This window comes from Terrapene carolina, unplaced genomic scaffold, assembly GCF_002925995.2.
Source record: "Terrapene carolina triunguis isolate 2854851 unplaced genomic scaffold, T_m_triunguis-2.0 Scaffold714, whole genome shotgun sequence".
In the NCBI taxonomy this organism is placed as follows: Eukaryota; Metazoa; Chordata; order Testudines; family Emydidae; genus Terrapene; species Terrapene triunguis.
Window position 1 is genome coordinate 8,421,489 of NW_020665065.1, and position 16,357 is coordinate 8,437,845.

The 16,357-nt window shown below is 49.5% G+C and overlaps 1 protein-coding gene across 1 annotated transcript in view; it reads right to left on the bottom strand.

The window, feature by feature from the left end:
* The window catches only part of LOC112107793 (tyrosine-protein phosphatase non-receptor type 11-like), an 84,744-nt gene extending 68,624 nt beyond the window's left edge, over window positions 1–16,120 (bottom strand). The window contains exon 1 of the mRNA XM_024201659.2: window positions 16,058–16,120. Coding sequence (XP_024057427.2) covers window positions 16,058–16,071 — 14 coding nt within the window. The 5' untranslated portion in view covers window positions 16,072–16,120. The remainder of the gene's footprint in view (window positions 1–16,057) is intronic.
* Window positions 16,121–16,357: the final 237 nt, after the last annotated feature.

Sequence of the window (16,357 nt, forward strand, 5' to 3'; positions counted from 1 at the left end):
TACCTTGTTATTATCGTGCAGCCGGAGCCAGCTCCGATTCAGCGGGGGGCAGGAAGAGGATGGATTTAAGAGGGACTTCACGCAACTCCCCCATCTCCTCCCCCAGCTCTTGTCAAGCCACAAAAAGGGAGGGGACCATGCTGCTCTGGGCCCCTCTGGGCTGTTCTTTGCTAGAAGATGGAGAGAACGCCTTCTGTCCTGATCCCGAGACATGAGAGCCAAACTCTCTGCTGCTCACAGCGAGGATCCTGGACCAGACTAGCCCACAAGGTTGAAAGGGGTTTAAGGCCGGCCACAAGGGGGTGTGCAACAATCCCAAAGCGCAGCCCTTCGCCCAGTGGGGTCCTGGTCTCTGACTAGGACTCCGAGGCGCTATGTCAGGGGTGGCCAACCTGAGCCTGAGAAGGAGCCAGAATTTACCAAAGGACATTGCCAAAGAGCCACATTAATACATCAGCAGCGCCCCCCCCCCCTCCCAGCACCTCCTGCCCACTGACAGCCCCTCCCCCTCCCTGCACCTCCCGATCAGCTGTTTTGTGGCATGCAGGAGGCTCTGGGGGGGAGGAGCAAGGGCATGGCAGGCTATGGAGAGGAGGTGGGAAGGGCTGGAGTGGGGACAGGGCCTGGGGCAAAGCCAGGGGATGAGCAGTGAGCACTCCCCGGCCTATTGGAAAGTTGGCGCCTGTAGCTCCAGCCCCGGAATCGGTGCCTGTACAAGGAGCCGCATATTAACTTCTGAAGAGCCGCATGTAGCTCCGGAGCCACAGGTTGGCCACCCCTGCGCTACGGCAATACAAATTATAGCAGCCAACATGGCAGCACCACTTCAATTGGCCTGGCACAAGGTTCTATGTGCCGTAACACCACATCCCTAGGTGGGTACTGGGGATTGAACCCAGGGCTTCGGGATTTAAAAGCATGATCCCATACGCCAGCCACTAGAGGGGAACAGAGCTACACTGGGGTTACAGGCAGAAAGCGGAGGTCATTTCCCTCACCCCTTTTCCTGAGAAGGGAAACATCACCTACATACTGCCTTCCCATGTCCCCTCCACCCCAAAAAAAAAAAGCCCCAAAAAACCAACACCACGGTAAATGATGGGTGAATAGATTTTGTGCCCAGGCTGGCAAGTTTTCCCATGGCCTTTTGGGAAAGTTGGTCTAAACAACCAGCACCTGCATGTAAAGAGCAGGCTATTGTGTGGCACTGCCCTCCCCGGGGGCAGGGGAAGGGGGACCAGAACTGCAAGGCGTGCGCGAGCGAGACCCCCGGTACTTTTGGAGCAGGAGGAAGAGAATTCCATGGGAATTTCCGACTGGGCCTGGGATGCATCGTCATGACCACAGGGAAGCGCTAGGTAGCTCCAGGCTTGCTGCAATTAGAGGGCTACGCTGCCATTCCCAAAGGTGCTGTGCACCCACAGCCACCCAGGGTGCCGGCTGAGGGTTACACTCCCATCCTTCCCTAAAGCCTTGAGCAGATGTGCTCACCCTTCCTCCCAAAGTCAGCAAGCAGTCACAGGTGCACGCATTCGTTTTTCCCGGGGGGGGGGAGGGGGGTGGCACGGTGGCGCACATGAAGAGCAGGCTGGGAACCGCACCCTGACCATCTCTTCCTGCACAGGAAGCTTTGGAGCAGATGCTTGCTAAGAGATGGGCCTGAACCTGATCTATCAGGTCAGTTACAACCACCAGCAGCTTGTCTAGAGAACCCTGCTGGGGTTTCCCAGCCCCCACCCCCACGGCTGCTTTCAACCCCAAGAACCTGCAACAGGACAGATTAAGTTCCTCGCTCCTTGCTGCGGCAAGCTCGCCAGCACCATCCGCAGGGGAGCGGTGCCGTGATTCACCCGGGTGCACAGGAGTTACCAGGAACGGCAGCTGCACCAGGTGACCTCATAATCCATTTACCAGGGTGTCCGCTGTTCCCAGCGTGACGCTGTAACAGCGACAGGGGCCAAGGAAGTTAATCTGTATCCCAAACAAGCGAGGAAACGAATACAAAACATCTCCAAAGAAACGGAGAAGCTTCTGCTGACCTTTGCTTTGCATTACACGCCGGGGGCCAAATGGTGGAGGGCCGCATGGAACAGATGGACTTGCCCAAGGGATGAGTTTAGATCCTCACTTCTAAAGGGATCAGCGCTCCAGACGCAGAATAACCGTCTGTTAAGGGAAAACCAGATTCCTGACTGCCCCCTCCCCCCACGATGTCAATGTTTAAGAGACCAGACAGCAAACAAATGGAAAACAATTTGGAAATCGCTCTAATGCTGCCTGTCAAGAATCAGGAGAGAGAGGTAAAAAAACACGGAGGGGGAGAGGGAGCTACATATTTCTATTGTCCACACATGTATGGATAGTAACCGAACAAAGTACCCTTCCCAGCAAACAGCAGAGCAAAACGCCAAGATCCAGCTGTTCTTGGTCATCCCCTAAATTCTGAAAGGGAAGTTTGGATTGCAGGTGATCCATAGATGCAACCACTGGAGGGGTTGGGGGATATCCAACCGCTGGGCAGCCCAGGATTATGCATCATTCTTACTGACACCCTTTTTAAATGGGATCCCATCTTTTCATTGCCCTGGATAGGAAAGATGAGACCAGCTCCTGCAGAGGAGGGGGAGCGAAAGGGGGACAGACTTTGGGAGATTTTCACCCCAGAATATCTATGGCAAGACTGGAATGGGCAAGACTTGTGCACAATTTCCAGCTTACTTCCTGATTTTTAAACGGCAGAAGAAACTGACAATTTTCTGCCACTCCCACCCCCGAACAACAAGAAGGGAATTTTCAGAGAACGGCCAAGTAGTCAGCAGCTGCCGCTAGCAAGGGTTCTCCTACACAACGGGCCTGTTCCTGGCTTCCAGCAAAGCCAGTGAGAGCTTTGCCAGCAATTTTGATAGAAGCAGGATTCTAGCCACAGCCTTCCCCCAAAGCCCTCTTCATTTTAACGTCAGGCTTGCCGAAGCTATGAAATAAATCTGGTGGAATAGCAAAACTCTCTGCTTTTCCACCCCACGGGAAGTGGGGCGAGGGAAAGCAGGAGGAGACTTTAAATCTCTCTCTCTTCCGTATATGTCCCTCAGTCACTGTGGTCAGACAAAGCGCAGGTCTTTGGAGAGCACCGTAGATATCAGCAGCAGTTTGAGCTGTTTGCAAAAAAAAAACCACCAAAAATGCATCTATACAGGAAGAGCCCAGTTCCTGATTTCCAGTTTGGTTTAATAAGAAGAATTTCCTTCTTCCCTTCAGACTCATGCAGGAAGCCTGCAAACAGACCAGCTCCATAATCTGATTAGGTTCCATCCTACGCACGTTTCCTGAAACAAACGATTTGCGGGAGTTACTTTCCATTCCGACTCCTGCCCCCAAAAGTGCGATTCCAGCCAGGGGATTAGTCTTGGGTTCTAGAGAGCAACTGAAAGGAGGACGCAGTTATCCGATTCATGCCTATGAAGATTGCACCCTACTGGCACTTCCCCCCACGCCCCCGGTAGGACAGGGACTGATGTTTGGACAGTAAGTACCTACTCAGACTGCCAGTCCTTGAGGGCAGGGATGGCGTCTCAGTTAGAACCAAGCGCAGTGCTCAATCATGTGCAGAGAGCCATTTAGAGAGGCTAAGACAGGCAAAGGCAGGGCATGTGCTTAGACACAAGCTGTATTTCAAGGGCAGTGGTGCAGCCTGGGTGGTAAGGTAAGAAAAGAAGAGCCACAGAGAATTTCACAGATACTTCTAGGACGTTCATCACTCCAGCACCCACATGACTCAACGCCCACATGGGTAAGGGAAGTGCTATCTCCATTTCGCAGATGAAGCAATTGAGAAAGAGGGGAAGTGACTTGCCCAGGTCAGAGTGAGTCAGTGGCAGAGCCGGAACCAGGAACAAGGTCTACCAGCTCTCAGGCCGTGCCCTCCCTACCAGGCCACCCTGAACAAAAAAGGAGGTTCCTGGTTCAGAAAGGAGCTGGCCAGCACTGGCCAGGCCATGGCTCAGTGGGTGGAAAGAAGAGATCTTGAGAGGTCAGTGAGAGTCAAGGCCTTCATCAGGGATGGAAGAGCACCAGACGAGTACAGAAGGCCAGCAGGATCCGGGCTCGCCACATGCAGTGCATTAAAGGCATGAAGCTGAGGCCAATACACAGCCGTCACCAATGCTTAAAACGAGGGGAGAGCTCAGCCCCCACCCCACCCTCTGCTTGGGAGAGGAATCAACTGGGGAGAAACCCACTGTGTGGGAACAGCTGCTAGACACCAGCTTTTTAATAGCGATCACTGTGCAGGAGAGGGCTTATCTCTCCCCTCCCACCCCCACACACCAGTCTGCGGAGAGGTTACTACTACAGACAGCAAGCAGAGCCACTGCTTCAGCTCACGGCAAAGAGGGTCATGCTTTTAGCACGGAACATCTGGGTTCAAACCCTGCCGGTGATAAGTAACACTGTTACTGCTCAAAGGACGGGAAACAGCAATACAGCCCTCGGAGGAGGCCAGTTAATACAGGCTCAGCAGCAGCTCTGTAATCAACCCCGACTGGGAAGGCTGCTGCTCAGCTACCCATCTGGGTCTAGCTGCCGGCATGTTCTGTATTTGGGGCGGGGGGAGATTGAAAGTTTCTGTCCTCTGTTAGCAACTTTGTAGCTTTATTGGAACATAAAGGGACAAGTCACTTGGTTTTGCAAGGTTTGGAAAAAACCCCTCCTAGAAGCTAGATTAGAATAATCGTACTGGAAGAGGGTGGCTCAGTTACTCACGGCCTGCAGAAAACTGGGGGGGGGGGGAGGGGTAAGAGAGGGGGGGGCTAAGTTCCTTTTCAGTGCACCGGCAGCTCTTCCAGTTAAACCGGCGAGGAATTCTCATTGGCAATATGGGGGACAGATACAGCTGCATCGAGGGGAACCCCGTTCTGGGGCGAGCACATGGTTTCTCTTGCTTTCAGCCCGCGACTGAAAACGCCCTCACTGCAGCCAGCCTGACAGATGCAGGCACATGCTGGGCTGGCAACCAGCTGTAGAGAAGACGCCGGGTCAGGAGCCAAGAAGAGAGGCGACGCTTCTGCCGAATTCGCTGTGAGGTTCTCTAGCTGCTACAATACCAGAGACCAGACAAGCCGGGGCATCAAGGAGATACAGTGACCCGCACAGCAAGGGACTCCTTGGTATTGGGACTGACCCCAGATCTAAAGCTAGGCAAGCACTGGTCAGGGAAGTGCCCGTGTGCAGAAAACAGGAAGAGGAGGGTTATTCAGAGGACTTCCTAATCAGGCTCTTTCCCTATTGCACCAAACTAAAGCTACGGTCCTTGACTAGGAGCCTAGAGACACTGCTGCTCTGGGACACAGCTGCCCAGCAAAAGGGATCCGCCGTGACATTTTGATTTCAAGGAATGCTGCCCGAGTTCTATCTGTAATATTGTTAAAGAGCCTCTGGAGGAGGCAAAAAACATCACAGGTTTTAATCTCCCCAGTCCAGTCCCCCTCTCTCCCCCAGCTGCCAAAGCAAGCAGCTACTGCAAATACTTATGGCTAATATTTACATTCAGACTCCGTTCAGGAAATACGTGTGTTCTCGTCGGTGAAGGAGTGGGGCACTTCCACTACAGGCCCTTTGAGGGAGGGCAGGTTTTTGGCATGATGTTTCCTATTGCAACAACGGGTCAGGGTTAAAAACCAAACAGGGAGATTGGCAATTCAAGGCATTTGCAGAGCCATTTTATAGCTCCAACAGCTCAGGTCCCCGGTAACGCCAGCTCTTCGGCACGTTGTGGAGCGTAACCGGTCGCCTCGTGGAAGACACACCCGCGTGGAAAACACACTCAGAAACGGCTCCAACACGGATTTATTTGCTGAGCTACAGCAGCGCCTGCTTCACACTCAAGCACTTGAAGCACTGACGACTTGCCCACCAGTTACAGGTGAGCAGGGCCCTGAAAACGGACCCTCGGTTGCAGGCTGCCAAGTGAAAACGGACAAAGCTTTGGATAAACGAGGAAGCAGCTCTGACTTTCACCCACAGCTCAAACTGAACCTTTTCTCTAAGCAGAGGCACAAGTTGCAGAGTCCAGGACAGATCTGGATTCTGTACACCCCAAAGCTCAGGATCGTTTGGATTGAGAGGGTTTGGTTCAGCTCATTATAAAATTAGAAGCACTTTGCAAACTTCAGATCCGTATTTTGAACTCTGTTCAAACTCCTGCCTCCTAGTTGAGTCCCTCCTCGCCCCCCCCCCCCCAGCCAAGTTCTGATCATTTTCTCCCTTTGTTTTTCATTGTTGGATGTGCCGCGTTGGAAGATTTTCTGCCAAGCTTTCCAGCCCGTTTCTTTTTAAGACCAAGAGATGTGACAAAGCTTAAAGTATTACAAACATTTAAACTTTGCCTTTGGCCCTTGGCTAGTCGGGAAGCATGAAGCAAGGCCACCTGGAGAGTAGGGCCATCCAGTCACACATGGTTAACGTGGGGTACCTATATGTGTATTCCAGGGTTAAGCCTTCTACACAGCGCAAGACCTGTTCTCAACATGCTAATGCAGCAAATCAACCAGGGCGGGTAGTTTGGAAGACTATATATTTTATATTACAGCAAAAATAGGTTTGCTGGAACGCTGGATGGCAACAACGTATAAGGAGACAAACTGGGGGAGAGATTTTCAGAGACCCTTGGGGACTTGTGCTGGGATTTTCAAAGTGAAGTCGTCTTATTTAAAATACCCACCCTCCTTGAAGGTCCCTGTGACTGTCCAGAATACAGAGGTGCACTGCATACGAGCATCGATTTCTGCCAGGGGTTGTAATGGGAAAGTTGGGTCATTAATTCCCTAACTGCTGGCAGTTCTGCCGATATAATGGCTATTAAAGACTCCGCAGCTTAATGTTTATTCTACGCTTTCATGTACTAAGGCCAGTTTCGGGGTCAAACCCCGGCCCTACTGAAGCAAATGGCAAAGTTCCCATTGACTTCAATAGGGCCAGAATTTCAGCCTTAAATTCGCTGTAAACTCACTTCTAGATGCTTGCCAAGCTGCAAATTTAACTCCCTCACTCCTTTGAGAGTTACATCTGCTGTCTCTGGAATAAAACGAATACAAAGACTGCGTTTTGTCATTGGGGCCTGACTGGAAGAAGGGAGCCCAAAACCTAAAACCGAAAGTGAAGTAGCACCTAGACAGGCTGCTTTAGCAGGGTTTCTCAAATGCGGCCACCTTGGCCGCACGCAACCACCAGGAGCTTTTCTTGTGGCCACAGCGTCTTAGGCTGTGATGGGGGAGAGGGGGAAGTAGTAAAGTAGCGGCCCCTCCCTGTTACTCCTGGATGCACCACCTTGGCGTTGGTTGCTGGAGCTGCCAGCAGGGGTTGGACCCAGCCCCCCTCCGGAAACACCTGGGGCACAATGCTGGAGGAGGAGACAGATGGTGAGTTCCCCACCTTCCCAGGGACAGTGGGGCTCAGGCGTTGGCCTTCAGCTCTGGGGTGACAGGGCAGCAGGCTCTGGCCACTGGGCTTCGGGCTCCAGCCCTGGGTGGGTGGCAGCAGGCCTTAGGCTCCAGCCGCACGGCTTCAGGCTCCATCCCCAGGCCATGGGGCTTCGGGATCTGGACACAGGGCTTCAGGCTCCAGACCTCAAGTATTTTAATATCACCAGCAAGAGCTGGTGGCCGCACTCTGAGGCCACCAAAAAATTTGTCCTAAGGACCCCTGGCTCAGGGTAGGTCTACACTACACACTAAGCCTGGACTCTGACTCTGCTACCCTTCCGTTCACACACACCAATCAGTCTGACTCAGGTCAGCAAGCACTCAGGACCTGGGTGGGCCAGAGCCCAAGTCCCGCTGTGACTCGGGTCCACGCCCTGTCATTCTGGACTCAGCTCAAGCCAGACTTGAGTCAGAAGGGCTGTGTAGGGCACTACAGACATGCTAGCACAGCGGTGGGACCCAGGCCCAGCAACTGTAAAGCCAGGTGTCCAATGCTGCACACACTCAAGTGCAGGTGTGCAAACACCAAGTCCACAAGCCTGGATCTCACAGACCCAGGTTTACAATGCACTATAGACTTACCCTTAGAGGGTGGTAACATTAGTGAGCAGGATGTGTTGTGTTGATTGTGAACAGTCACAGCCACTGTATATGCATACAGAACCCACTAAAGGCTTGGCGTTAGCAGCAGTTTCAGATGTAACATGCCCTTAAGAAGAAAGGTTTACATTTACACACAAACAGGAAGAAAAGGAGGAAGCCCCCCTCCGCCCTTTATTGGGGACTGCGAAGAGAGCGACACAGAATAGTCAGGGACTGTGCACCATTTGAGTCTGCAAGCACAAGTGCGGGTACAGCCTACTGCCTTTAGCCACATCAACCTGGTTCTGGTCACTCCCGTCTCAAAAAGGATAGAGTGGAACTGGAAAAAGGTTCGGAGAAGGGCAACAAAGATGATCAAGGGTATGGAATGGCTTCCATACGAGGAGAGAGAAAAAAAAAGATTAGGACTATTCAGCTTAGAAAAGAGATGACTATGGGGGACTAGGATAGAGGTCTATAAAATCATGAATGGTGTGGAGAAAGTGAATAGGAAAGTGTTATTTACCCCCTTCGCATAACACAAGAGCTAGGGGTTACCCAATGAAATCAATAGGTAGCAGGTTTAACCAAACATAAGGAAGTACTTCTTCACACACCACACAGTCAACCTGTGGAACTCATTGCCACAGGATGTTGTGAAAGCCAAAAGTATAACTGGGTTCAAAAAAGAATTAAATAAGCCCATGGGTCCATCAATGGCTATTAGCCAAGATGGTCAGGGATGCAACTACATGCTCTAGGTGTCCCTAAACCTCTGACTGCAAGAGACTGGGACTGTATAACGGGATGGACCATCAAAATTGCCCTTTTCTGTTCATTCCCTCTGAAGGATCTGGCATGGACCACTGTTAGAAGACAGGGTACTAGGCTAGATGGACCATTGGTCTGACTCAGTAAGGCCATTCTTATGTTCTCTTTCCACTCTGTTCATAAGACCCTTTGTTTTCAGTTTAAACTGATTTTTACCGAAAAATTCTCAGGTTTTACAAAAAGTATTCTTCAGTATTTTCTGATTTTCACCCTACTTTTGTATCATTCAAATATATAAAAAAATAACTTGTTTTCCTAATAAAACAAAATATTGCATGAGATGTATGTATTATGATAATACATTAGTCTGTGTGTATATGCAAAGCTGCCTGTGGAAGTAAGGCTGTGTATTAGTCTAGAAGATACACACAATAAACAAACGGGCACGCACGCAAGCTCTGAAGTGCGTGTACATCTGAACATACTGATGAATCTCACGCCCACCATGTACACATTTCAAGCTGTAGCAGATAACGATTTAAAGATTTGACACACTAAAATGGGAAGAAAATGAAAATCTGTATCAGAATATATTTCAGAACACAAGTAAGCATTCAAAAGTTTAACAACAACAAGAGCAGAAGAAAGGGACGAAGCTGAGTGTATCCGCTGTAAATGTTTATAAACTAATAGTTCTAAATCTACAACAGTAAACTGTTTATTCAAATCAAAAGTTTTATTTGGGGATTAGGGATGTATTGTTTTCTTAAACTCACAGGTGGCAGTGTGTTTTGAGTTCTGTTTTAGTTCTACAGCAAACCACACTGATGCTTTGAATTCCGTTCATCAATCTACTGAATACTTGCCCCCTCCCCCATCTTTCCGTCCACCAAAATAAACCCTGATATTTACCCAGAAAAATTACTACTAGTTTTTTGCACTGATTTTCACCTGTTTTTGTTGTGGTGGTAACAAACACTGATAAATTCCTGGGGGAAATTTAATAAAATAAAAACTGAAAACGAAGGGCCCTAACTATTCATGAGATGTCATGATGGCCAAAATGTACAACTTGAAGCTCTGGCACTGTCCGAGAAAGGATACTGGGCTAGATGGACCATTGGTCCGACCCAACATGGCAGTTCTTATATATGAGGGCCTGGATTCTGAGCTCAGGTTAGTGTCACTCAACTGAAGACAATGGGGATAAGTAAGTCCAGGGTCTGGCCCAATGGCATTTGCTACCGAATTGGTTTCTAGAGCTAGTGAGGAATTTTTCAACCAACTATTTTAACTGAAAAATGCTGCTTCATCAAAACTGGGTTGGTTTTGACGAATCTCCCAACACAAAATGTTTTTGGAAAAAACATTTGAAATGCCTGAAATTTTAACATTTTCGACCAGAAAGGTGTTTTTTTTTAAATATGCGAAAAAACTTTGTTTTGAAATTTTAGTAAATGTAGGTTAAAAAAATTAAACAAAAAAGGCAAAATTGAAATGAAATGTTTTGTTTGACACAATCTGGGGGGGGGGGCAGGGAGATTTCTTGTTCTGGAAAATTTGAGATTGACTTTGTCCAGATTTGGGACAAAACATTTTTCCGTTCACGCAAAAATTCTCCTGGGAGGGGAAGACCATTTCCCACCCAGCTCTGCTTGTTTCCTCCACCCCTTCTTTCTCCCTAAACCCTGCAGTCCCAGGGAACTGATGGAAGTTAAAGCCTGGCCCTGCACATACCTGGGTCCTGCAGGAGCAACAGTACGAGTGCTGTGCGTCTCCTTTCTAGGAACAGGACGCAGGGCACACAGGAGCTAGTAGCAGCCGGTCACGGCTGGGAGGCAAGATTTATCCATTCCGATCTCTACATCCCAGCAAAAGACCTCTAATCTCACCGGAGTGGACTTAAGCACGAGGCTGGGGGGGAGCTATTCTTAGATGCCTGACTTCTCAGCAAGCCAGCTGGGGTGTTTCAGCAGAACCCTGCTGCTTGCCCTCTCTAACCTTGCAGATTTGGGTGTTTTTCAGACAAAGTCTTGAGGCCTGAACTGGAGCAGATGCTATTAAAGGGTGAATGAAGTTGTGGAAGGAAGAAATGACTATTCTTTCATCAGGCTGCCTTTGAGAACCAATACAACAAAGCTTTGGCAGAAGACTAAAGTTAGGAGCCAGGGACAGCTTTATGTTACAGTTTTAAGACAACAAACCCATTTCCCTCTACTGCAGAGCTGTGAACATGTGTCATTTTACACACACACACACACACACACTTATACAGCCCCCCCTGCTCCTAGTATCCAAGTGCCTTCATGAGGCAGTGAGATTAGCATCTGTCACCTGCAGTTCTCTCAGGGATGGGGGAGGGAGGGAGGAATATTTAATTTTAATGTGATTTGATTAAATACAAGTATATAGGTTCCTTTTCTTATTGCACATATCTTGACCCTATGCCTTCCTTTAAAGGAAGAGCAGTTTTAGCATGTAGCGTTATCTTCCCAAAACAGATACACACAAGCAGGAGGTGTGTCAAATGCAGACTACCAGCAAGGCCAGTCCCAATGCTGAATTCAGCTCTGCCCCTCCTCACCACCACTCCTTCCCCCGCCACACACTTCATGGCAGATCATTCGTTCCGGTTTTGCATATGGGGGCAGGGAATCACACAAATAAAGGGCTTAATTGTCCGGCTCACACTATTATTACAGTCCCATTCTGTGCATCGGGAAAGCAGGATTCAACCCTTTTTTAAAAGGGTGTCGATTCTTTGTAACAAATCTGTCCAGAGAGATGCTTTCCTTTCCCCTCCTTTTTAAAAATAATTTGGACAGATAATACCAATGTTCATTTTTCAATCAATTTAATTTTCACACTTGCACAGAATTCAGGGTTTTCTTTTAATTTTCGTCAATTTAAATGTTCACGGTTGTGCAAAATTATGGGGGGGGGCACCCATGGATCAGACCATGATGTAATACCAGTAGAGGCACCGAGATTCAAAAAGAGTTACAGCTTTAACCATTAAAACACAAAATGTCACCGTCACACGTCAATATATACCATGCAAATATCCTTAGACCAAATTCTAATAAGTTCTCAAGCAGCATTTTTCTTACTTTGCCTAGCTGTTAATTTCCATCATTAGTGGAAATATTCTTTCCTCGGTTTGCGAGTGCTTATGCCGAAATCGATGTGGACTGACAAAAAACCTCATCCTTCCAAGCCTAGTTACATATCTAAAGCTGTAAGCTCATCGGGGCACAGAACTTGCTCTCTGGTTTGTACACGATGTGCCCTTTGATATCCCTGTATAATGGCCAATCAGATACGATTTCCATCAGCTCGTTTTAGGACTAGCCACATGCCAAAGCCCTCTTGTAAGCAGTAGCCATCTGATCTTTGAAGTTCAGTGTCAATTCACACCTTGCACCCTCTTTCCATAAAACCTGAGGCCCCATCCCCAACACACGAGACAACTGACCTAGAGTTTGACGTGGAAAGGGCCAAAAATAGCCACCATATAACCGAGCACAGAACCTTCTTATTTCAGCAACATTACAAGCTGAAGGGCCGTTTGTGCTGATGCTTTGCGCTGGCAACTGAGCCCAACAGCAAATGCTTCCGAAGCGGCCTCAGTTCACGTAACGACGTAACCATCTTACGTTGCCCCTAGGCTGAAAGCCCTAACGACACAGCACGCAACCGGTTTGTGACATCAGGCAGGGCCTACTTTGAAGCATTAAATACACACACAGTGAAGCTAATATCAGGGGATCTGGTCTTGCCTTCCACTAGGACAGGAGACCCCCATGAGAGTTTAAAACCAAGTCTGTCACACACACACACACACAGGAGTGATGACCCACAGTTACACTCCTGTTCATACTTGCCTCCAGCTTTTTAAGCTGGCAAATACCTCATTGCAATCTTTTGATGCAGAGGGTAGCTATAGCCACAGAGATGGTACTTGAAGCAGCAGATCAGCACACCTCGGCCCGGGCAGGAACCACTGGAGTATCACTTGATGGAGGAGAACCCCCCCTTGCAGTAGCCTCTTACAGTAGGATAGGAAGATACTTCAGAGCCCTGCACTCACTTTCCAAGCACTCCGCACTGCCATCCGGTAATAATGCAGCCAGTAAGCCTATTCATTCCAGAGCACCTCTTAGCACCACGGGCTGCCATGCAAGTCTGAAATATGCACGAACAAGAAAGCAGGTGCACGGTGTGAGAGAACACTTTGCACAGCTATTGCCCTTTGCACCTACGCATCTCAATGTGGTTTTATAGACATTCATGATACGGCTTGCACTCTTGCTAAGCAGGTGTGACAGCCACGGTCTTGGAAGAAACACTGAGGACTGAACTAGGGATGTCCAAAGCTAAACATGCAAGTCTTTACAGCCTGAACCAAAGAGCCAGGCTCTGCAGCTGTGGCTTGAAACAGAACCACATCATCTCTGGATCAGGCACAGAGGAGGATGCAGGAATGGGGTCCCTAGCTTCTGTTTGCCAGAGGCTGGGAATGGGCAACAGGGGATGGATCCCTTGATGATTACCTGCTCTGTTTATTCCCTCTGGGGCACCTGGCATTGGCCACTGTCGGATGACAGGATACTGGGCTAGATGTACCCTTGGTTTGACCCAGTATGGCCGTTCTTATGTTCATAATACATACCAAGCTGGTGGGTTACACTGCTCTAGGATGAATTCTCATCTGGTATAAAACTTTCACAGCTCCATTGACTTCACTGAAGTTCCTCATCTGCTACAAGTCACGTCACTACACTGAAGTCACTAGCTCTGGGAGAGTTTACACCAGAGGAGGATCTGGCCCATTATCTCTCTCTTACAGACAGAGAAGCTGAGGCACAGAGAGCTTAAAACAACTGGCTCAAGCTCAGAGCGCTGGGGCCGGAGCTGAGACTAGAACCCAAGCGTTTAGACTCCCACACCTCTGCTCGAACGCTGTTGCCTGTCAGCAGAGGTGTGCTTCATAACCGAACAAGGCACCCACCAGTGTAGTGCGGTGCTTCTATTTTTTACTCCCCCGTTATACTTTGGGGGAAACATTCACGCGATTCTCCCTGCAGGAAAGAGTCTAAGGTAAACTTCAAACCTTTTGCTTTAAGAAAAAATGTTAAGATCCCAAATCATGAACACACACTTACTACCCAGTAATATTTGGAGTGAAGCAAAAACAGATTCCTTCAGTTACCACCCAAGTCCAGAGACATTCGTTGTATCACTGTAGTGTCTAGGAGCACCATTTATTGACAAGGATTCCACTGTGCTAAAGGCTATACAAACACAGAACAAAAAGATCGTCCCTGTCCTATAGCTAGCCACATCACAGAGTTTAAAGTGTCAGTCATTTGCGGGATTGCTTTCCACCACCATCTCAACCCTCCCAGCAGAAGAGACACCCTCCACCCCATTTTTAATATGGACAAAAGCTTTGAAAGTTACTTCTCCTGACAGACACCAAGGGCAAAGTCACTTGGGGGTATACAGAACTATGCAGGTGTTTTGGTTTCATAGGATCACAAGAGAAAGCAGCTTGCATGTCAAAAAGAAATCCTTTGCAATGTCTGTTTACCCATTTTAGACCCACTGCTCAGGAAGCCAGTTACTAGAAAGTTTTAAAGGTAGGTAACATCTTTCACCTCCCCTCCTTAAAACCCCTGCATAAATAAGGAGCAACCCTTGGTTCACTCTAAGTCCCTGATGATGATGCTATCAGAACCCTGTTCCCGGGAAGAGCCCCAATAAAGGAAATGGGGCTGCTCCACAGAACTACTGCCAGACAGAGGCTTAAATCAGGAACAATTTTGCAACTGACTGATTATGACAGTGGCAGATTTAGGCCTCAAGTATTTAGGAAAGACATTCAGAGTCAGCCACCCTCTCTCTCCCTCCCCTATCGGGAAAAAGGAAAGCTTTGCAGAGTTTGAGTTAAGACACTTTGTCGAGAAAAACTGAAGCCAAACTGCTCATTTATGAGAGGGAGCCCAGTTAATCCCGCCTTCGCTGAAAAGCTCAGTGCAACTTTAACCATGGAGCAGCTCTGCACGTTAAAAGCGTTGATCTGAAACGACCACATGCGTTCATATTTACACACATTATATATGGAAATCAGAACTCAGTTTTAACCACATTTGGCTGCTACCCATGGCCAGTAGAATGGGTTTAAATCAAGTCCTACTGGTAAAGGACAGCAGACTTTGGAGAACACTCACTTTTTGAAGGAAGGACGGACCAAGGGGCAGGAGGAGTGGAGAGGTAATGTGACAGATGGACGATGCCCCATTTGCTTTGTTTTCAAAGGCCACCTCTTAAACTGCATTTACCTTGCCAACTAGCAAAAGAACTGCAGTAGAAATCAGAACTCCGCTACCAAGCTCCTCCTTTTCCCTGGCCGAAACAGCAACATCTTTAAACACGATTCTGGATCAACTTTTCCCCCCGGCTTCAAATCCCTGGCTTTAGCAACGCAGGCAGGAAAGTACTTTTGAGAGTTCCTTTCTGTGTACCAGCTATGGCCAATATCGGCTCAAATGCTACTTTGCACCTTCCGCTTCCTTTCACACACTATGGCCCAAGAGGTTGGTTAGATTATTAAACGTAACTACACTGCAATATGCACCAGAGTCAGCTTTGACAACAAAAAAACCCCACCAGGCCAAAACTTTCCAAGCCTTCAGGAGCCGCTCGCATGGTTTCCTCTGTGTTACTTATTTGATACCTCACTGCGGAAAGGGTTCAGTCTCTTTCTACCAACTCAGCAACTTCTTTTTAAAAAAAGGAAATAAGGGCCCCGGCGATGGTACCAACGAAATAAAAAGCAGGTCCTGAAAAGCAAGCCCACCGCGCCCTGTTTTCCCCACATGGGGAGGGCGCACGCGAACAAAGCCCAAGCCATGCCCTCACGGCCAGGGCTGGGGAGGGGCTGTCTACTGGCCCCTGCCCCGCCAGGGAGTGGGCTCCGTGGGGTGCTTTGTCCAGGGCGGGTTTAAAGCCGCTGCTGCTGGGGGAGAGCTCGCCCAGACGGAAGGGCGCGCACACACCTGCCCCGCAGCGCACCGCCGCTTGGGACCGAGCCTGCGGGAGCAGAAAGCCGGGTGCGAAGGGATCGCAGACCCGGGAGAGCCCAGGGGAGGGAGCCGGGTCCGGGGGGCGAGGAAGGGCAGAGCCGGAGGGAGGATCCGAGGCGGCTGCTCCCGGGCAGCCCTTACCTGCGGGAAGTCATGGCGACGCGGGACGGGGAGAGCCGCGGACGCCGGCGTTCAGGCTGCTCCGCCAAGTGCGGGGTGCCTGCCGGCGAGGCGCAGCTGCACAGGTCAGAGAAGGGGGCGGTGCTCAGTCCCAGCCACGCCCACTCCCGGGCCATATATAGACTGGGCACGCCCCCCGCCCTCATCCCTCAGGCCGCTCATTGGGCAAGCCTGCCAGGGTAGCCCCGCCTCCTCCAGCTGGAAGGTTAAACCACGTGTCAGCAAGGGGAAAGCCCTCCCTATGACGAGGAGGGACCCCCG